At 42.9% G+C, this 22,917-nt stretch overlaps 1 protein-coding gene across 1 annotated transcript in view; it reads left to right on the top strand.

Moving 5' to 3' along the window:
• Positions 1-22,917, top strand: part of GPC3 (glypican 3) — a 425,362-nt gene that overhangs the window by 283,240 nt on the left and 119,205 nt on the right. Inside the window, exon 5 of the mRNA XM_059910058.1 lies at positions 3,755-3,880. Within this exon, the coding sequence (XP_059766041.1) occupies positions 3,755-3,880 (126 nt within the window). The remainder of the gene's footprint in view (positions 1-3,754; positions 3,881-22,917) is intronic.

Below are 22,917 nucleotides of genomic sequence, written 5' to 3'. Positions count from 1 at the left end.
TTCTTTCACTTAGCATAATGTTTTCAAGGTTCACCCATGTTGTAGCATGCAGGAATACTTTTTTTTTTTTTTAAAGATTTATTTATTGATTGATTGATTATGTTGGGTCTTCGTTTCTGTGCTAGGGCTTTCTCTAGTTGCGGCAAGTGGGGGCCACTCTTCATCGCGGTGCGCAGGCCTCTCACTATCGTGGCCTCTCCTGTTGCAGAGCACAGGCTCCAGACGCGCAGGCTCAGTAGTTGTGGCTCACGGGCCTAGTTGCTCCGCGGCATGTGGGATCTTCCCAGACCAGGGCTCGAACCCGTGTCCCCTGCATTGGCAGGCAGATTCTCAACCACTGCGCCACCAGGGAAGCCCAGGAATACTTTTTTTAAGACAGAATAATATTCCATCGTATAGAATATGTGTTTGTTTATCTGTCTTGTTCCACCTTTTGGCTATTGTTAGTAATACTGCTATGAGCATGCATGTACATGTACCTATTTGAGTACTTGTTTTGAATTATTTTGGCTATATACCTAGTAGTGGAATTGCTGGGTCATGTGGTAACTCTATGCTTAACTTTGTGAAGAACCACCAAACTGTTTTCCATAGTGGTCGTGCTGTTTTACATTCCCACCAGCAATGTGTGGGAGTTCCAATTTCTCCCCACCCTTCCCAGCACTTGTTGTCTTTTTTATTATAGTCATCTTGAAGTGGTATCTTACTGTGGTTTTGATTTGCCTTTCCCTGATGATTAACCTACCTTTTTAAACTCGACTTCATCTTGGCTTGGTCTTCCACATTTGTTACTCAATTTCGGATTCTTAGACACAAATCCTTGTAAAGGCCACCACCACTTTCCTACCAGGCAAAGACCATCTAAACTGCTATACCAGATTAGTCCAGTGATTTACCCAGCCCAACAGCTAGCTAATTTTTGAAAAAGAATAACAGGAAAAATATTTAGGGAGAAAACATGGTTGTACTTTTTAATACCCACCTTAAAAGATGAAGTATTATTTATCTTGCACATATAAAGTTATCTGGAACTTGAAAACAACTTAATTATCTTGCATACATAAATTTATCTGGGATATAATATATATTTCATATATATACTATATTTATATTCTACAGGCTCATAATAATGGAAATAAATCGCCAAATGACTAACACTGTGGAGGTATTACTCTGTGCCAGCTACTATGCTAAACACTTTACATGCATTGTCTCATTTAATCATCCCAGCAACCTATCATTTGCTTCATTTTACAGATAAAGAAACTAAGCCTCAGAGAAGTTTAGAATCTGTCTAGTAAGGTTTTACTGCTAAATAAGTGAGAGAGTAACTGGCATTTGAAACTCACATGGGTCAGACTCCAAAATCAGTGCTCTTAGCTACTACTCCTAATGGGTTTTAAGGGGCTGTTCTGAGAATCCAGCCATCACCATATCATAGTTCCTAAATGAAACTGTGTTCTAAATTCAAAATAACTAATTCAGAAGCAAGTTTTAAAAACACTATCTCTCCCTAGGTCCCTCCTGTATGTCCTGTGGAGGTAATGAGTACTCTGTGAAGCAGGATGGTCTTTTATTTCCCCAAGTTACCTTGTTCAAGTTTCAGAGAGATTCCCCGAGTTCTAGAATTTGATGACCTAGACATTATTCACAGCCTTTGTGGCTTTCTTAGACTTTTATTTTGACCCCACCAAGTAATATCCCTCCATACTAAAGTTGGAGGTCTTAGGTTTATCGCATCCCTTTGTCCCCTCGACATTTAGATAGACCCTCTCTGAATCTTCTTCAGTTTGTCAATGGTCTTTATGATCAGCCAAGAAAAAAACTGCAAGAGTTGGGAGGCTGGAAGAAGTTCAGAGTGTTATGTTTGTTTGTTTGTTTGTTTTAACTTCTAGGGAAGTCAAATTGGAAGGCTTTGCTATGAGGTTCAATTTTTCTTGCTATGTGCTATGTTAGTGAGAGAGAGTTTGGAGGTAGGAGGAGGCCTAAGGGAAACTCTTTCATTAAAGGGAGGGCCATCACTTCCCATAGACTAATGGCTGTATTCCATTTCCTCATGGAATGAGGGGAATTACTCAGCCTTTAGTCTTTCAGTTTCCACTCTTGGGAACCGTATTATTACCTTGTAAAACAGAGCATCTCCCCTATTAGCATTAATTGAGCTCATCTTTTTCCTCTGTGAGAAACTATAGTGTTGACTTTTATCTTCAGAGCCCTATATTGAGCCTCTTCACTTTGGAGATTGACAGATCTCAGCAACCAGCAGTAGGCTGTGAGAGGGTTTGAGCAGAGCAGGACGTAACTGTTGGGGTATCAGGAGTTATAGCTCAGCAACCAGCAGTAGGCTGTGAGAGGGTTTGAGCAGAGCAGGACGTAACTGTTGGGGTATCAGGAGTTATATATGTCTCAATAACCCTTCTCGAGTTGTTCTGTACATCACCCTGGCTTTACTGTGACCCGAGCCTTTGTGAAGATGTGCTGAGTGTCGTAAGTGCTCTCTCTCTCTCTCTCTTTCTCTAAATTAGTTGAAATGAATTGTTTTATGGTAATAAAATGGAAAATGGCATTAAATGCAAGACAGTAATTTCCACCAGTCTTCCTCTTTTGGCCAGATCTGAGAACAACCCCCAGAAGGCATTTCTGGGCTCCTCTAAAGGCCTATATATCAGGTCAGTCCATTGTTAGCCTGGAGACAGTATTGAATAATTACTCCACTGCCAGCAAATTCCCTGGTGAGAGTCTCTAAAAACTTAGTGAAGACTTAAGATAGACTTGAATATATATGAAGTACTCTTTAACTTCCGTTCTACAAGGAATATTGCTTTAGAAAATAAAGAATATTTTATTTTGGTTTGTTTACTACTGGACATCTATTACATAGATATTTTAATATTTCTTAATAAGCATAAACACTTCTTTCCAGTCTATAGTGTCTTATTTTGTATGTCCATGTACATCTGAAAGAAGATAATAGGCCAAAAGTTTTGCTGGGTATTTATGGGTGTGTGTTTATACATATTTGCATATATAATACGTTCGCTTGGTCTCCTGTCTCTCTCTCTCACACACACACACACACACACACACACACACACACACACACACACACTCTTATAACATGAAAGCCAGAGCAAATATATAATAAAATATACTAGGACCCCTCCCACCCCCACCCCCATAGGAACCACAATATATAAACAAAGAACAAAGAAACCTTCCTCCTTTAGCAGATGTGAGTTTCTCTGATGATATTGTCAGGAGAATTTCACAGAGCTTATACTGCTCTGAGCACCCTGCGATTCTGATCTGCAACTATTAGCCAGAGTCTATATGGAAAGGGGCCATCTCTAGGGTAATAGCATTGTAAATTACAATCAATGCACTCGGTTACACTCAGAAACCAAAAGATATGTAGTGCTTCAGTGTGCCTTGTAATCAGCGCCTTTGAGAATGTGGGTAACAGCATCTGAACAAAAAATGGAAGCTGAACGTGTTAGAAAAATGGATGGTGGAATTAAATCACCCTTCTGATAGGAACAGCACCTTATATGGCAGGCAAATTTTTTTCTGTCATTTTATTGATTTAAAAAACAAAAACCTAAATTGTGGCCTCGTAGCCAAGAATGTCTTTTTAAATCATTTATTGCTCTAATCAGCTTGGCAGAGCCTTTCTGTCATGCTGATAAGGAAATTAAACTTACCTCATACTGGGTTTACTTGCATCTTATACACAGATGTTTTGTTTTTCTTTCAGGGAACTAATTCAGAAGTTAAAATCTTTCATCAGCTTCTACAGTGCTTTGCCTGGCTACATCTGCAGCCACAGCCCTGTGGCTGAAAACGACACCCTTTGCTGGAATGGACAAGAACTCGTGGAGAGGTAATCTTTTTCTCACGTTAAATGTAGCAATATTTGAGGAATACTCATCATATGTTCAGCTCAATGTTAGTTATGTCTTCTCTCCATTAATTTCATGAGAAAAATTCTAGAAAAAAACATACACATGAACATCTCCGACATAGTGGATGCCGTCTATAACTTATAGCCCTCATAGAACTTACAAACTTTGAAGCACATGGAGAACTATGGATTCAGGAACATTTTACAAATTGTAAAGCATAAAACAAGTCTTTTTTTGGGGGGGGGTGTCTTTGGCTTCTTCCATCTTCTCATTATGTGGGCCCTTATTGATTGATTGATTGATTGATTTGAAGAAATCATATTTGTACTAATAGCTGTTATTTATTGAGAGTTAACTACATGTTAAGCACCATGCTAAGTGCTTATATGTATTAACTCTTTTTATCCTTACATCAATCCTATGAAATAGCATTATCTCCCCCGCCCCGTGCCCCGTGTTCTAGATGAAGATAGAGGAAAGAAGAAAGGGGAGGGAAGGAGGAGTACCATTTCACAGTATTTTTACTGAAATGTTTAATCATTTGAGTGTTTCTTAGTATAATCTGTGCTAACATTCGTCATCTCTGAAGAATTTGCTTATCGCTGGAAAGGAAATAATATATATTCATTTCTTCAGCAAATATTTACTGAGCATTTTCTAAGTGCCAGTCATGTCGAAGTGAAAAGAACAGGCAAATTTTCCTGTCCTCAGTGAGCTTTCATTCTAGTGGGCTAATGGTATTCCTAACCTCCATTGCTTTGCATGTGTAAGGAATAGCTTACAATTAAAGAATTAAATCGGGAGGGTAGAATGCTTAGGAAACCATATGGAGTTGATGAACATGCTTTCAAAAATGTCTGTGCAAGGGGTAGCATGTTGGAGAGGAGAATACAGAAGAGTGCTGGATGCAAGTTCTGAATCTTTCACTGACCAGTTGTTTAACCAAGGGCAAGCAACTTAATCCCTCCGAGCCTTAGTTTCCCCATCTAAAAACCGAGATAGTTGGATTAGAGCACCTCTAGCTCCGGCAGTCTGTGTGTTTTATTTCCTTATGGATTTATACATTCATCCATACCTTCAACATTTATGTTTGAGATACTATGTGTTAGGCACCAAGGTAGGAGTTAGGGATATGAGGGTGAACAAGATAGGCAAGTTACTTGCTTTGAGGAGCTTACATTCTAGTGGAACCCAATATCCGGACACAGGATAATTAATCATGATGCTAAATGGAATTAATTAGCAATGTAATGTCATGGACAGAGGAAGGCTTTGGAGCCAGATGAACTTGGATTTGCATCTCAGTTCTGTTACTGACTACGTGTGGCCTGGGGTGAGTGACTTCACCTAGAAAGTCTCAAGGTCCTCTTCTGTAAGGAAGGGGCATCTCACAGGGTTGTTGTAACTAGTAGGTGAGGTAAAGTCCCTAGCAGACTGGCAGATACTGGAAGCTCAGTTCGTGTTACTTCTCTTCTTTCTCCCTTCCCCCACCACCCCTCCTCTTCCCAATGTAAAGTAGAACACATGCCTGAAAACAGCTTGTTTCTCAACTAAGCTTTGTACTGACCTGGAACAATGAGATTGAGGTGCTAATGAGACCGAGGCTGCATGCCACCCTGGAGATAGACTTCTCTGTAGCAAATGTGAATCAGGCTGGAGGGATTAATGGCCCCATGCAGCCCACTCTACTCTGGAGAAATGGTGTATCTTTATCACCCTAAAATCTCTATCAGGTACTGAGTAGAATCATGGAAATGTACCTAACTGTTACGACGTATTCATTTCAATTGTCAAAGGAAAGCAGTTGGTATTTGGCTTTATAAAAAGCAGATGCCTTAAAACAGGTATAAATGATATAATATTTAAAAAGGAAAACACCCACAGGTCAAATATGTGGTTCTTGCATAAACTTGATGAGAAACCATCCCAATGACTTACCCACTGGTATAAGATGGTGAAAAATGAACAGTCCCTGAACACTAATTTGTTTTAAGCAGCATATCTTGTAACCATGGAAATTTTGGTTTATATTTATTTACTAATGTAATCATTCATTTATTTACTCATTTAACAAATATTTGAGTACCTACTGTGAATCAAGCACTAATATGTTTCCTCATTGTTGTGATTGTTTAGAGCAAATGTTGTAACCCCACTGGATATGTCTTCTGAAATATCAGATGATCCAGTTTTAGTTAATTCAAAAGAATTTCTTGTCAGGCAGGCCTATTTTTTTTTATTTTTTATTTTTTATTTTTTATTTTTTTTTTGGCTGTACTGGGTCTTCGCTGCTGCACGTGGGCTTTCTCTAGTTGCGGTGAGTGGGGGCTACTCTTCGTTGCAGTGCGCGGGCTGCTCATTGCGGTGGCTTCTCTTGTTGCAGAGCACGGGCTCTAGGCGCGCGGGCTTCAGTAGTTGTGGCTCGTGGGCTCTAGAGCACAGGCTCAGTAGTTGTGGCGCATGGGCTTAGTTGCTCCACGGCATGTGGAATCTTCCCGGACCAGGGATCAAACCCGTGTCCCCTGCATTGGCAGGCGGATTCTTAACCACTGCACCACCAGGGAAGTCCCGAATTAGTGGGATTTTTAAAAATTGAATTTTACTCATATAAACTACTTCATGTTCAGTATACTTTCATGAAGGATGTTGTCCTGGAACCAAGAAAGTCCTTTTCTATCAAATGGAAGAATCCAAAGCCTGCTAACTTTGAATGAGTCCAAAAGTTAACTAAATGCACTTCTGCACCATTAAAATAACTCTGTTAAACTTCTTTGTTTAATTTGCTAGCTTTTAATATCTTAGGATATTGAAAATGATAAAATAAAATAAATATTATAGTATGGAGGAAAGCCATTATTCCAAACTCTTACTTGTACTTCTGAAAAAACAATTTTTTCGGAACAACTTTTATTGTTGATATATATTCTGCAGGAAATAAAAGAAGGAAGGAAGACAAAGAAGGTGGGAGGAAGGAAGGAAATCAAATGTGTTGGTAGACAGAATAAGGATAATGTAATCCAGGAAGTTGACCCTTCCATGGTTGGCAACCTCGGGTTATAATTAACCTGTACTTTAATCACTGACCTAACGCAACGATGGGACTAGGGAATAGTGTCGAACTAGATTTTTACAAAATTACTCAAGAATGTACATTTAATAATATGAAGTTCTGTAGCCTGAGGACATGTGTGCCCTCTATTTGCACCATTTATGAAGATTAGCTTTGCGCTGCATGTCTCATCTATAGTTAAATCCTCTTTCCAGTGCTTTTCATTTAATTTCTCATTTAATTTAGTCTTAAGTAACAGTTGCCAATTCATATTGTTAAGTGGCTTGTTACTTTGTTGCCTTTATAGATTGGATTTGTGTTCCTTTGAAAATATTTTACTTTTAGTCAAGAAAATTTATGAAAATCAAGGATCTTGAAAGAGAACAAGACTTGTCAGTGGAGATACCTGATTAAAAAGAAGATATTGACGTTGAAGAAAATATCGATCAGTATCCATGTCCGCTGGGTTATCATAGCTGTTTATACCCTCCTACTATGGACGTACAGATCTTTCAACTTTTAAAGAGTCAAACAAGTCATTGTCTCTCTAAATAAGGTCATATTTCACATCCTTTCAATTTTTATCTCTTATGAATAAAAGCAATTGAACTATGCAGGAAAAGAACGTTTTCACAGATCTAGTCTCAGGGAGTACCACATAAGCATCATTTGTCCTTCTCACCTCCCCCTCTCTCCACCACCTCCTCATCTTGGCTGGAGATAAATATTGGCTTCCAGGATTTCACAGAGAAATCTTCAAATTAGCAAGCTTGGCTTGTGTGAGGTATACTCCGTCATGAGAGTCACCATGTATCCTACAGGCAATGATCTCCTACCATTGCCAAAGGCAGAAAATCCTCCATCTTTTGCCTTTGTAGAACTACAGTGAATTTCAATTACAGAATCCCTGAGACCAAGAGAAAAATAAAGGAGCCCATAGAAGTAAGCTAACACTGGGCTTAACAGCTAAATGTAGGCTTTGCCTGTATGAAGAGTGAACAAATTAGCAAATACATTCTCAAACACCTTTTTCGAACTGTTAGGCCAAATATCTGGATAATTGGCTGAAATTTTCACCCTTCTTCTGGATGGTTTGATACTATGTAAGCCCTGTTTTATTGTTTAATCAAGTTTATTTTAAAATAGCATAAGAGAGAAACTGTTTGAACCTATACATGTTCAAAAACCTTAGTTAGAAAAAAATACTGGTTTTTTTTTCTACATTTAACATCTGATAATGCAGGTTCCTTCAACAAAGATTGAGCACTTACTATGTACTAGGCCCTGTGGGGCATCCAGTGATAGGTAGATTGCAGTGCCTGCCCCTGCTGAGGAGTTTACAACTTAAGGAGAAGAATGAGAGGAAAAAAGTCAACCAGCCTCCTTCCTCAGCAGTCCAGAGAGAGCTCCCCTCAGAGCCGTCACAGCAGAGGCTCCTACCCACTTGTATTGGGTGTGCATGCTAGTGTGTGTGTGTGTGTGTGTGTGTGTGTGTGTGTGTGTTTTATTAAGGTGAAATTCATATAATATATAATTAACCATTTTAAGTTATACAACACAGTGGCATTTAGTACATTCACTATGTTGTACAATCATCACCTCTATCTTGTTCCAAGACTTTGTCATCACCCCAGAAGAAACCTTATACCCATTAGTGATCACTTCCCATTCTCCCCTTCCTCCAGCCCCTGGCAACTAACCAATTCTGGATATTTCATATAAATGGAACCATTCACTCAGCATAATGTTTTTAAGGTTCATCCAAATTGTAGCATGTATCAGTGCTTCTTTTCTTCTTATGCCAAGTAATATTTCATTGCATGGGTGTAGCACATTTTGTTTATCCAGTCATCAGTTTTCCACCCATTTTTATATTCACCCTGAGCAACTACTGCTCTAATCAGGCTTTTCCCACCATTTCTGAATCAGCTTGGCTCACCCTTAACCTTGAGAACAGGACAGCCTTCAGGTCTCCCATCCCCATCATACTTGACCACCACCTAAATGCTAGTCTCTCCTCCACCTGGCCTCATCTCTATATTCCTTTGCAGTTTTTCTCCCCTGAGTCTTTTTTTCTCAGCGCTGTGTGTATAGTCAGCTGGTCTCTCCTGCAATCCGCATACCTCCTACAGGAGTTTGTACTTCCCTAGTGACTTTGAGGTTATCAATTCCACATATACAACTACTTATGCTTTGTGGCACGATGCCTCAGTTCCCTCTGTATCCAGTCCTAGCTGGTTTTGTTGCTCCTCTGCCATGTTGCTGTGCTTGATGGGCCTGGATCAAGATGTCAGCCCCAGAATATTGCCGTTATCTTCTGGCTGATAGATCTGCATGGCCACTTTTGTTCGTTATGGATCAGTATCCATTTTGTATTTTCTCAGCATGACTCTGGGACTCTCAGTGGAGTACATGGGGCACCTGGCATTAGAGAATAAACTCCATGAGATCTGCAGGGGCACGTTGCAGTGAAGGTGCATCCTCTCCCTCCTACGCAATCTTACCTTCCATTTCACCTGAGAAATGATAGACGCACACACTCACTGCAAATTCTCCCTTATTTCCACTGATCAGACAAGTCTTCCGATGTTTATAGTGCCTCTCCAGGATTTCTCTGCTTAATTGGAAAGGCAGAAGCAGGAATACACAAAGCAATTATTTTAATTCTCAAGGAGTTTTGTTCTTGTCTCTAAACCTTCTGGATGCTTCAGAAAAGTAGCGTAACGAGACTGTTTTTCTTCTGCTGAGTTGGAGGGATAGACTGTGTCATATCAACAAGTGGGAATGAATGAGAGAACCATTAACACCCGATTCCTGACATGTACAAAATCATGTTTTTTTAAATGAGATGAACAAAACGGCTGGGTTTTGCCCTATAATGTAGGAAAGGTGAGGGGAAATAGTCGATTCTGTGTTTATAATGCAGTTATTTTAAGAACACTGTTTTGAGGACTTGAGGTAGGGGAGGGACCAATTTCTAGCACTAGCAAGGTTTTCACTGGTTTAAAGAGCAAAATGGAAAGACCTTCAGGATCTTCAATCTGGTTATGAAGGAATTAATTGAAGAAAAGACCGATGTGCGGAGTGTATACATATTCAGACACACATATGCACTTGCACAGCTCGTTCCAATCCCATCAGAACAGGCCAGTGGCATGCAGCAGTCGCTATACATAGCTCCCATGTTCTCATGCTAAAATAGGTTATTATTTATTATTTGAATTTTGTTTGTTAGTTTAGGTTTACGTTGTAGCTTTTCTCCAAAAGGCTCAAGGCAGTGTACATAGAACTTTGCATATGGGATAGCCAATGAAAACACCAATGGGGAGGCAAATATAAAATAAAAAACAGAGCCAAGAGGAAGTGGGCACAGGAAAGAAAGTAAGCATCGGATCATGGAAATAATATTGAATGGTACTGAGTCAGATCCTAAAGTCATTTACTTCTGAACTTGTTTAGGCACAAGTCAGACTAAACTCCTGCTGTAGCCAAGGCTCATAGCTCTCTTCTTAGCAGCCCCTGTTGTGATGGTCGGAGGGTTAGAAACTGTGGTGCAGCCTTCAATACCCCAGCTCTTCTCATTGCTAGTTCTTCCTTTGCCCCCTATCCCGCAGGAAGCTCTGCTTATGAAAGGCTGGCAGGAGGGAGAGAGGGACAAATAGGGCTTTGGTATATATATATATTTTTTGACTGGGAAAGTAACTTTATTTTGTTTGGAGCACTGTCTACCTCCGCAGCTTTTGGTCCCCTTCAGACGTTTTTGGGTTTCATTTCATTCAGTTTTCCTGGAAGCAGAAACATGACACTTCACTTTTTTCTGATTTGATTGTATGTCCTAGAATGAAAATACTGAGGTATAGCTAGTGTGGCAGCTTACATATTCTAACTTGCTTTAGGAAAGTCAAGATTTTTCATGGAAAAGTTTTGAAGGAAAAATAGATTACATAGAAAATGACTTAACTTGGTGTAGCATGAAATATTTGTGTCAGCTAGAGATTTTTTATAATCCTGGTAAGGTAAGACAGATAAATTTGGGGTGCGCCCCCATGTAATAATTCCTCTGAGGGCTTAGACTGACATATTTTCCGTTATAGATTTATGTCAAAAGTTGTCTTTAGTGACAGCTATTTTTCAGAACCTACTCTGTGGCAATACAGTGACATTTATCCCTTAAGATTACAGTGTCACATACAGCAGCTCTACCTGCAGAATTGAGTGAGAAAAACCCAGCTTATCCTACTGACTGACAGCATAATATGGTCTGCCACATTCAGGATGGGCTGCACTTGTCAACTGTCAGGTCTGAAGTAGCAGGAGGAGACACCCTCACGGCTCAACAGTGATGTCTGTAGCCACCTGTTGAAGGCTGGATGGCTTATTCTTGAAGCAGATTGTGTTCTCTTAGTTCTTATGCCAGCCCCACCCGTGTGCTCAGTTGGATCATCTCATTATACGGAGAGCATTTGGGGCCTCCAAGGCAGGTCCCAGCATATCCATACCGTCAACAAATCAATATCACCACACAGCTTCCTCTTTGAAATGTGATTCTGAAGGTGGAGTAAGACCTGTCTCCTCTCACTATCACTGCTCTGTGCACCAGAGCTCTTCTATTTTTGCTGGGAAGGCTTAGGAGACGGGTCCGTGAAGGACTATAATTGCTTTTTTTAAATTTTATTTTTAATTAATTTATTTATTTTTGGCTGTGTTGGGTCTTCGTTTCTGTGCGAGGGCTTTCTCTAGCTGTGGCAAGCGGGGGCCACTCTTCATCGCGGTGCGCGGGCCTCTCACTATCGCGGCCTCTCTTGTTGCGGAGCACAGGCTCCAGACGCGCAGGCTCAGTAGTTGTGGCTCACGGGCCTAGTTGCTCCGCGGCATGTGGGATCTTCCCAGACCAGGGCTCGAACCCGTGTCCCCTGCATTAGCAGGCAGATTCTCAACCACTGCGCCACCAGGGAAGCCCTATAATTGCTTTTAAGAAATTATTTATTTAACACATCAGGGCTTTTATGTCCTCGAAGTATTATTTCTCCTTCCGAGTAGGCGCTTTGCTAGGTCACAGACTGATTTCACTGAGGCTGCCAGTCTTCAAGATATCTTTTGACATCTTCTTTAGGAAAAGCCTTGAGGGCATATGGCCATTCCCGCAGTCTGCAAGTTGCTGGTGTTCAGCCCGTTGATCATCAGTGGTACAGACAATTATAGGGAGAAGACCCTGAGAGGTTAGGATGCATGAAGCAGGTGATCGGTGCATTATCAGGAAGAGTGAGCACAGTCATTAGAACGATACAGATGGAGATTTTCATCCTGGATTACACATTGACTCTGTGCTTCTGGCAAGTCATTTAGCATCACGTTCTGTTACCTTGTTTGTAAGATGGGCATAATGGTACCTATTGTGCAGGATTGTTGTGAAGCTGTGTGCTGGCCCGTAGGCACTGAATAAATGATAGCTGTTGATGTTATCATATCATTAGAGTGTGGCCGAGCAGGATGGGCAAAGGTCCAGAGCAAGGGTGAAGAGCTGTAGGCCATTCTTCCTGTAAAGGTAAACTGGATTTGGGGTAAATATCTATACATCTTTTGGAACCAAACTGTTGAATGGGGAGGCTGCTCAAGCAGGCTCATACCATTTGGGATTCATTTGGGGTAAGAGGATAATAATGGGACTCTTTATTTCTTGTGACACTTAAACTGGCTTTAAGTGGGCTTTCCAGAGAGGCATTCCAGAAATGTTTTAAGTAATGTCAGAATTGTCGATGGGACCCAACACGGTTTTGGCTGTATACATTCTGGTTGATATTTGTTTACGAATTTGAAATCTGCCATTGCTTTTTATTCACCCCTCGGAGAGCATGTAAGGGAGGTGGTGAATTGAGTGAAGCAAGGCTGCTGGAAGGCACAAGTGCCCTGGCCTTTTCCTGGTGAAGGGGACAGTCAGTCCTTGAGTGATAGCAGTGTCACTTCATCAGAACACCTTTGACTGACACAGATGGAACACACCTGAAACATTTTCATCCAGGTACTCTGACCCAGAAGTGTTATTTCTGGTAGTCAGTCGCTGAGTATCATGAAAATGGACTCTTGCGACTCCGAGTTTGAAGCACAGGAAGAGGCCTGTTAGGGAAGCCTCCTTCTTGGGAGCCTGTTGCCAATGGCCCTGCTCTTAGATCCCTCTGGCTGCCTTGTTGTTGGGACTTTTGTGGTCGTGGTTTTCATTTTTCTCCCCTGCAGGCTGCAGGAAATGGTCGGCAGGTGCCACTTCTTTACTGCCACTGGCCCCAGTTCTTCCCCCAGGGTAAGCTTTTGGGGACTCCACTGAAAGAAACTCAGCTCTCCAGTCTTTTTGCCCTTTCTTCCTATACTTAAGCAAATACAGAATATTGCTTGAGTTTCTCTGATGATTTTTACTGATAAAGTCAAGCAGTTGGGAGTTAACAAAAAGCACACAGAGGCAAATTGCGAAGTTACATGGCAGTGGTAAAAAGCCATGGGGTAGAGTGTTTCAGCTCACAACTTTGGGGTCAGCAAGCCTGGGTTTGGATTTCGGCTCCAGTATGTATTAGTTCTTTGTCTTCTCTGAGCCCGTTTCCACATCTGCACAATGGAGTTAATAATCTCTACTTTTAAAGGATTGTTGAGAGAATTCAGAAAGATTGTGAAATACGGAGTATAGTGCCTGGAACACAGTAGGCCCTCAAGAAAGGGTAGCTATTACTGCTGTTATTCAATAAAATAAGCCTATAACAATGGTTCTTCCAGTTCTTTACTGGAAGAGAGTTGGAGCCTGACTTTAGCTCCCTTCAATGATCCATTTCTCAATTCTTCAGGGAAACAGCTTTACCTGCTCCCTCTCATTTTTATCTTTTTTCTTCTCCCTTCTGCAAAAACATTAAAATCCTCATCCCTGGCCCTGCTTGGCACAAATGGTGGGCATTTGGGTCCACTGGTGATCAAGGGAGAGTTATTTGCATCTATGGGTATGTACTGGACTGGCCTTCCTACCTTCAATATCTTGTTTTATAGCAAAGGCAGTTTCAACAGTTCCTCCTAGAACTTCTTAACAGTGATTGACTCAGGTAATCTTCCTATTTTACTTACAGTAGAAACCAGGAAGGGTCTAGTTGTCCAATGCTCTGAAGTCCTTTCTGTCACCCTTGGATTAACCTTTGTGGAAAAGGAGAGAGGTCATTAAAATCGGTCATGATTTCCCAATTTCTCAAGCCAATGAATTTTACTTTTTTACGTGAGTTTGGCTTTGATCCTTGGATTTGTCGCCTCTGTAAGGAAGTTTCATTTCCCTGTGAAGGAAAATTTATTTTCATTTGTAGCTCCGGTGGCACAGGAGCTTCCTACTTTTTGTCCCCAAATATTTTAGTGATCCACATGTCAGATGGATCTTAAAGCACCCTAGCTTGAGCCATTCACTGGCCCGTTTTGTCCCCTTTCTCACTTCTGGGCACAGCTTCAGGCTCAGAACTGGGATGAGTCCCCGTTTAACGAGAGCCAGAGTGAGCTGGCCTCACCCGAGGTCAGGGTACACCAGCCTTGAGTTGGAGGGATGTGTAGGGGGTTACGCTACACAAGAACTCAGGCTGAAAAGCTAACGACCAGGACCATCCTAGAAGGGGCCAGAAAAAGGTACTGTGCTGGCTCACCCCTCCTTATCCTTGACTCAATGGCATCTCTTCTGAGGAGCCTGAATCCTCCTGCCCCATGCCCTAGTCTGGGTTAAGACCCTCGGCACATAGGTGTCCCTCTGGCACGTCTCCGGTTACACGCCTTCTCTAATCTTCCACTAGAAGACAAGCACTGTGTCTTCTAGCTATATATCCTCATTGCTTAGTTGTACCTGCCATAGAGTAGACTCTCCATACATTTTTATTGAATTCAGTAAATGAAGCAACAAACATACTTGTTGGTAACAAACCTAAGTACCAGATCTAGCTTCCCCATGGTATGTCTGTGTGCCTTTGGACAGGTTTACTTAAACCCTCTGTGTTTTGTTTTCTCCTTCTATGAAATGGTGAAATTAATTTCTCCCCCGGCAACCTCGTAGGGTGTTGTGAGCCTCCAATAAGCAAACACATATGAAATAGCTTTGAAAATTGTGAGGCGCCCTCCATTTACTAGGTGTTAATGTAGAAAAGTAGATCAGATATGGAGGGAAGTTCTACCACGAATAAATGGAACTATATATTGGCTAATTAACACAGCATTACTGGGCTCTCTTTATAAACACAGAGCTTTTAGCAGCTTCCCGAGTATCTCTCTCTATGCATCTCTCCAGAAATGTTACTTAAAAAAATGTTTTTTCAAAAAAAAAAGTTTTTTCCTTAAGCAAATTCACCTATTCCCACAAATTCTATTTTTTATTTTTTTAAGAAAGCTGCGTTTTATAGCTACTTTATTTATTTATTTATTTATTTATTTTTGGCTGTGTTGGGTCTTCGGTTCGTGCGAGGGCTTTCTCCAGTTGCGGCAAGCGGGGGCCACTCTTCATCGCGGTGCGGGGACCGCTCTTCATCGCGGTGCGCGGGCCTTTCACTATCGCAGCCCCTCCCGTTGCGGGGCACAGGCTCCAGACGCGCAGGCTCAGTAGTTGTGGCTCACGGGCCCAGCCACTCCGTGGCATGTGGGATCTTCCCAGACCAGGGCTCGAACCCGTGTCCCCTGCATTGGCAGGCAGATTCTCAACCACTGCGCCACCAGGGAAGCCCACAAATTCTATTTTTAAACAAGTCATTCCATGGTGTTGAATAAACCAATTGACCCTGCATAAGGAAATACTTTGAGGGATTTGTAGCATCAGTTTAAATTAATGAAAAGTCTGAGTGACAGACTTTTACGATAAACGCAGCTTTATTACTTGCAAACACATATAAATCACAGTGCTGGGAATAGAAGTTGGAGAAAGACAGCCTGCATCAGAGAATCGAAGTGAACAAATAAGAATCATTGATAATGAGGCTATTGCTGTGTGAATGTCCTGCTAAAAACCATCATCCTCAAACTGGCTAACGTTCCCCTGGTGAAACCCATTTATTGAAGAAACTCTTTTTTTCCCCTTCATAGACACAAAGAAAGTCCTATTAAAACCCCCTTCGCATGGCTTCTGGATAACACAGCTTTTCCAAACCCCAGTGGATGACATTTAGCAGTAGTGCTCTGCACTCTAGTGATAACAAATAGCAATTCTGAACAGCAAACACCTTCTGGCCGCTACGGCGATCAGCTTGTTCCAGTTTGCCCAAGACTTTCCAGTTTGGGCACAGAAAGTCCCGAGTCCCAGGAAATTTCTCAGTCTCAGGCAAAGAGGGACAGTTGGTCACCTCCTGGCACCTATGCCCTTAGGAGCTACTAAATATGGGAAAAGGTGCAGTTGTAGGAGGTTTACATTTGGAGGGATGAAGGAGAGCTGGGGAATTACAGCTCTGTTGGTTTTTCTGCCTTCTCTGTTTATCTTCTCTTACCTTTTCTTGCCTGAGGCATTCTGAAAACTTCTCTCTTTCCTTTGCCCCTTCCAAATCCTGTCTGAGGGTGCAGTGTAACTTCAGAAAGTAGGACTGAGCAGAGAGGGTATAGCTCAGAAAGTAGGACTGAAACAGTGAAGGTGCTTAATGATGGTAATAGCTAACATTTCTATGGTGCTTACCATGTGTGCATTAAGTAAGTTAATTCCACCACAGCCTTCTGATCTGGACACGATTATTACCCCCATTTATTGGTGAGGTTAACAACAAAAGCCACAGCACTAGTAAGAGAGATGGGATCCAAAGTCAGGCAATCTGTGCTCTCTTACCCACTCTACTGCCTGTCAGATGCTTGGCTTCTCTCCTTCATGGGTTCAAAACCCTCCTACCTTCTTCCTGTTCTTGATGGAAACCCTGATCTAAGCTTGCTCTCCTCTCTAGTCCAGCAGACCTGGGATGGGTGTCCTGTCTGGCTTTCCCTGGCCTGTGCTGCTAAATCCTATCCTTTCCTTGGTCTCTCCCCAGTCCAGACCCAGTCAAGTTGCAGTACCTTTCCTGCCTCTTGCACTATGCTTCTGTGCTCTCAGATTTTCTCAGGGCCGGAAGGTGGCATCTCCTGGGAGAAAGAGCCGATGACCTCCATTGCATCTCCTCTACACGATATCTCTTATGATGAAGCCATTGCCTATGTATCCCCTATGGAGCTGTGGAGCCCATGCAAGTAGAGACCCTTTAGCCCTAGACTGGAAGTCCAGCCTGGGTCTTGACTCTACCACGAGCTGGTTTGTGTGACCTTGGGCAAGTCACAGCCCTTCAGCATTTTATTTATAAAATGAAGGAGTTAGACAGGATGACCTCTAAAGCTCTTTCGAGCTCTAACAGGCCATGAGATCCTATGGCAAGGATATTTGAGGGAGGGAAGAGTCTGAGAGGAGGAGGGATGCCATAAAGCCACCTTGGTGACTTTGAATTTCCAGTTCTTTCCCTGATGGCTTCCCAAACAGACCAAAGTGAAAGCGATTCAAAAGGAGCCCCGGGGTGTAATCATTCTCATTAGAAGAGATCCTCCAGGTATCTTTGGGGCTACAGGGGAGCAGGTAGGTTGGCTGTTTGAGATGTTGTCAGAGGTCTCAGTTTCTGATATTGGAGAGTTTGGTGTGAAATTCACATAATTAAACCTTAAAGAAATTGTCTTCCCCCATAGCACCTCACGACCCCAGTGGAGCTTCTGAGCAAAAGAAAGGGAATTCAGTGTCTGTTGCTCCTAATAATATTTGACACAAACCACCCAGAATGAAAATTAGAAGCCCTCTAACCACAGAGATATATCATTGAGGGGAGAGATACATCTAGAGGAGTGCCGAGGGCTGAAGGGCAGGTAAGAGCAGAGGGGGATACAAAGTGGCTGAGAAAACCTGAGGGAGGGAGAACATTCTCTCTTTTCCGAGACCCTCCGGGCTAGAGAGCTAGGGTAATTTTTGACCTAGTTGTCCTTGTGTGCATTGCTGTGAGCTTTTATTAAGTATTTATGTATGTAGCAGTTTATGTTTCACCAAGTGCTTTACAATCACTTTTATTTGGCTTGGTAAAGTTTTCCTGGAATCCCATCTATTTTACGATCAGGAGAGTCACTTTTGTTTGCTTAGCACCTCCCTGTGTACAGCCTCGCACAATAGGCCACTTGTTCCGGCAGGAGAGCAGGTGCAAAGAGTCAAGGAGCTAAAGGCACCTGCAGCTACTGGGGCGGTTGGAATGGGGGTGGTTTACACTTCAGTTCACCTTTCCTTCCCTCCGTTATTCTTTAGTTTTATTGCTGGCAACTAGAGAGCGGCAGTGCCAGGCTTGGACCTGCCAAGGGCAGAGCTATTCTGCTAGTCAGACCTTGGCAGTGTGGTAGGCTCTTTCCCCTGTGCTCGTGGCTCTGTTCTAGTTCCTCTGGCCATGCCCACCGTGGCCACTGTCTTCCAGCAGGCAAACACCTGCTGAGTGTGTTTCCTTCTGCTGCCCAGGGCTCTGACTGCAGCCTAGATTCTGGGGCTCTGAGGCTGATTTTAAGAGAAGGCAGCAGAAGTGGCAGCTCCACTTTCTTCAGACCAGACCTTTCAGCGTCCTTGGGCAAGTCTAACACCTTATTCTTGCTAGTTCCTTCTCCCTCTCATCAGCCACAGTGGCGCTCTATGCCAGCTCCCTGGGTGTCATGATGTGATGTAGGCTGCTGTGTGTGTCCTCGGCTCAGGAGGTGGGAGCGCTGCATGCTCTCAATCACAAGTTTGCAGGGGAATCCAACACAGTCACTAGTTGAAGATTTCATTTTCTGAGGACCAGATTTGCCAAAGCCAAAACCAGGATCTGGTCCATGAAATACAAACTGGAGATAGTGAGCTAGAACACTGGAAAATTCAGCACCTCCAACTGTCAGGGTCCTGTGGCCGAGCACAGGGCTATGTAGGTGCTTAATAGGTAAGTGTGGAATAAAGGGTGTTTGCATTCTATACCGATGGAAGACAGCAGATCCTTTCTCTGACCCTAAAAACTGAGAACCTAGAAATTTCACCGTCAGATTTGAAACCCTCTCGAAGTTATTGCCTTGACCATAGCAAATATAACAGATGGGTTAGAAGATTTGTTTTCACAACAGTAAAATCTCATTAAATCAGGCCCAGAAGTGGGCCAAAGTTTACAGTATTGGAAAAGGGTTTGTGATGCAAATTGATATTACTAGCAGGTGTGTATCTTGGGTGGGCTCAGTGTCGGGGGGCCCAGTGATTGGTCCCTGGGGATGGGACAGAGGCTGAAGGAGTGGTGCTTGGGCTATGGGAACTCTCCTGTCTGGCTGGCCCACGTGGGAAGTGACCCACCACCTGAATACTGATGTTCACTGGGGCACGGGGCAGGAACTCTGCCATTCCCTAGCTAGCCGTTGGTTTCCACAGTGGCACAATCTAGCAGGTGGGACACAGGGGCAGGTTTTCCTGGCAGGGCCCAGACAAAAGTCCAGTGTAAGGCAGGTCCTCAGTCACTGGCTGCAGATTTGGGGGGAAGACCCCAGGGGAACAGACTGACAAGAGCTGGGCCGAATAGGTCAGAGTCTCCACCACCGAAGGTGAGCTTCGGGTGAGGTCTTCAGTCTCAGTTCAGTTCAGTTCAGCAGACGCTTATTGACTGCCTACTGTGTGCCGGGCACTGGATAAAGCAGAGGACTGACTCGGGGGTGAATACAAACAAGGAAACCAAGGTGGAATTCAGGCCGTATGGCCTGGGAAAATAGAGCGGGCAAAAGGAAGTCATGCCTGAACATCTGAGATTCACTCCAAAAGCATGAAATACTGGCTCCGAGAAGCAAGACTAATTCCAGAGACTGGGGCCTGATGGGCCAGGCAGCTAAGCTATCACCTTCCTGCCTTTGTCACCATTGGCTCAGGATCTCGGGACGCCTAATCCTGCACATTGAAGGTTTCAGCGCGTGTAAATGACTGTGGCTAAGACAGGAGAAGCTGACAGCAAAATAGTGGCAGGAATGTTGAGCTTTCTTTTAAAGTATTTCAGCAGTACCCATTCATGTGAAAACAGTTTATCCTTTGCTCATAATCTTTGGCGGTTCATTAAATAAAGTTCAGCAGGACATCCAACGCAACATTTAGGAGGCTTTCCTTTGTGAAACGCAACGCGAGAAAAAGGTTCACAAGTCACACTCTTCCCTAACTCAGACTTTGCCTCTCCCTCAAACTGGTCTTGGGTCAGTGAAGTGTGATTGCAAGTGGACTTTTCAAGAGTCCTATTCTTCATTTTGAAGATCCCTGCATTAAAGAATAGATGTTTGTTGGAGACCCCGCAGGGACCCAGGACAAACAAAGCAGTGTTCCAAAGAGAAAGATTTGAAAAAGTGACTTTTCTGTCACAGAGAGGAGGAATATGAAATGTGGCGGGAGGAGAGAGTGAAAAGGCTTCTGACACCCAAAGTTGATCACTTGGGAAACTTGTCTATCTGCCCCGGGCCACAGGCAAACAATCTCTTCTTCAATGGATTAAAATTAATTCTGAACCATTTGAAGTCCTAACCGGCAAGTTCTCCGCCTCAGATGCCCCGTCCCCTGGAAGATTTGTGAGGCCACCTCTGCTCAGTGCTAGCTGCTCACACTTTCTTAAGTCCTCTCAGTGCGGGGATGAGCAGATTTAAAGCTTCCCCTAGCTATTCATTGCAAGGTTTATTCATCCTCCCTCAGGAAATCCTCTTCCAAATAACATTTATTGAACACCTGTTGTGTGTTGGGTGCTTTCACATAATAATACCAGCCCTCTCATAGATGTGCTGAGTCCTCTTGTAAACACTTCACCTATGTTATCTCAATTTACTAACATTCATTATATCAACTGATCCTCAAAACAAATGCAGGTGGCATTATCCCCATTTCACAGATAGGGAAGCTCGAGTTCAGCAGGGTTTAGTTACTTGTCAGAAGTCACACAGTACCAGCTTTTGGACCTATGTCTTGACTCCAAGGCCAGTGCTCATTCCACCACATGACTCAGCCTTTCTAAAACGTATTGTCTTTGCTGTCTCAGTAAACTATGTAGGCCAGACTAAATTTTACCTCTTAAAAATAATTATTGATCATTATTTTGAAAATCAGTTACTTTCATACAATGTTGTCATGTGTTGAGGTGTGTGACCTGTTCTTTGACCCCTTCCTCTTGGCTCTTCTATTTGGGGGAAGTTACAGCTTCAGTCACGTTCCACCAGCAGCGCTGCCAATAATAATTTGCACGGCTACTGCTTGGTCTCTCTGGGGCTCAGTTTGCCCATCTGTAAGAGGAGTGCATTGAACTAAATGATTTCGGGGGTCCTTTCCAACTCAAATATTTTTGAGTTAAAATCTAACTTAAAAAAAAAAACAAAACTAACTTCAAAACAGGTAAAGATCATTTCCTTTTCATTTAACTCCAGTGGGACAAGAAAACATCTGGTTTTCCGGGCTACTTCTCTGGGCTAGAAGGACTCGGTAAATGAGTTTGGGGTGATTTAATAATAAATCCCCATCACACACCCTGCTCTGTTACATTTCCACCCCCAATTATTGAGCTTTGACTTACATATTTTTTGCTGTTTTTATAAGCCTTACACTGGATCAAATTCCTTTCCTCCTTGGTATGTTCCCCTCAAGGACACCCCTCAGAGAACCCTTCACCAGCCCTGCTTGCCCTGGCTTAGTATCCTGGCCGCTTGTGGTCAGGGCTCAAAGCCCAGGAAGCAGTTCTCACCAGCGTTCCCACACATCAGGCTCTGCCTATCCCGCAGTTCTCGCAAGAATCACTTTTGCTTCCTTATTTACTTTTCTCTCTCCTCACCTCCGGGCTCCTCTGCAGAGTCTGCCTCTTCAGACAGACATTCAGGGGCTCCCTTCTCAGGCGTTTTCTCTCCATCTCCCCATCTCTGCAGGAGGCTGCTCCTCACAGCCACTGACTCTTCTCCCTGTGGTGGGTGACATCAACTGCTCAAGCTTTCCTCGCCATCTGGAAAATATTCTTCGCTCCTCTGGGTTTAAATGACTTCTTGATTATACTCCAAGACCAATCTTTTAGTCTCTCCTCACAGTGAGGTTTGAAAATAGGCTGAAAACAGATTCTAATACAGTTATTCCCTTATGCAGGTAATGTCCACTAAATGAGGTGTAAATGGGTTTACAGCTCCCAGATTTCTTCTCTACCTTTTGCTTCCTTTCTGTTGAAATCTATTTGTAATTTCTGAAAGGCTATTGTTTGAGAATAGAAGTACTTCTTGGAGTATGATGGTCATATCTGTTTCTAGCACTCTCCTGGCTGAAATTTGCTCTGAAGTGGTACTGCTGTACCAACAATTATGCAAAACATTTTTCCTTAAATATGTGCATAAATAAATGAGAAGCAAATTGTTGCTTTCTTTATTAAACGTATTTACAAAACTCAGCTCTTTCCACCTTTATTTTTCTGTTCATTTATGTAAATTAAGACTGCATCTTGGATAGAAAAAGGACATTTTCTTAGGCCTATTAATAAGAAGGGTTTTCTACCCTGTGTTCTAGTTTTTTTATTCATTCATTCATTCATTCATTTATTTTCGGCTGTGTTGGGTCTTCTTCGTTGCTGCGCATGGGCTTTCTCTAGTTGCAGTGAGCAGGGGCTACTCTTTTTTGCAGTGTGCGGACTTCTCATTGCGGTGGCTTCTCTTGTTGCGGAGCTCGGGCTCTAGGCGCGTGGGCTTCAGTAGTTGTGGCACGTGGGCTCAGTAGTTGTGGCTTGCGGGCTCTGGAGCGCAGGCCCAGTAGTTGTGGCACACGGGCTTAGCTGTTCCACGGCATGTGGGATCTTCCCGAACCAGGGCTCGAACCCGTGTCCCCTGCATTGGCAGGCGGATTCCCAACCACTGCGCCACCAGGGAAGTCCCTCTAGTTTATCTTTAAAGCTATTTACACTCTTGAACTGATGAGGATGAGTATAATTTTTGTGACTTTCTGTTTGA

This window comes from Balaenoptera ricei, chromosome X (genome assembly GCF_028023285.1).
Source record: "Balaenoptera ricei isolate mBalRic1 chromosome X, mBalRic1.hap2, whole genome shotgun sequence".
Taxonomy (NCBI): Eukaryota; Metazoa; Chordata; class Mammalia; order Artiodactyla; family Balaenopteridae; genus Balaenoptera; species Balaenoptera ricei.
The sequence above is the reverse complement of the archived record's forward strand: the minus strand, read 5'-3'. Positions and strand labels throughout refer to the sequence as shown.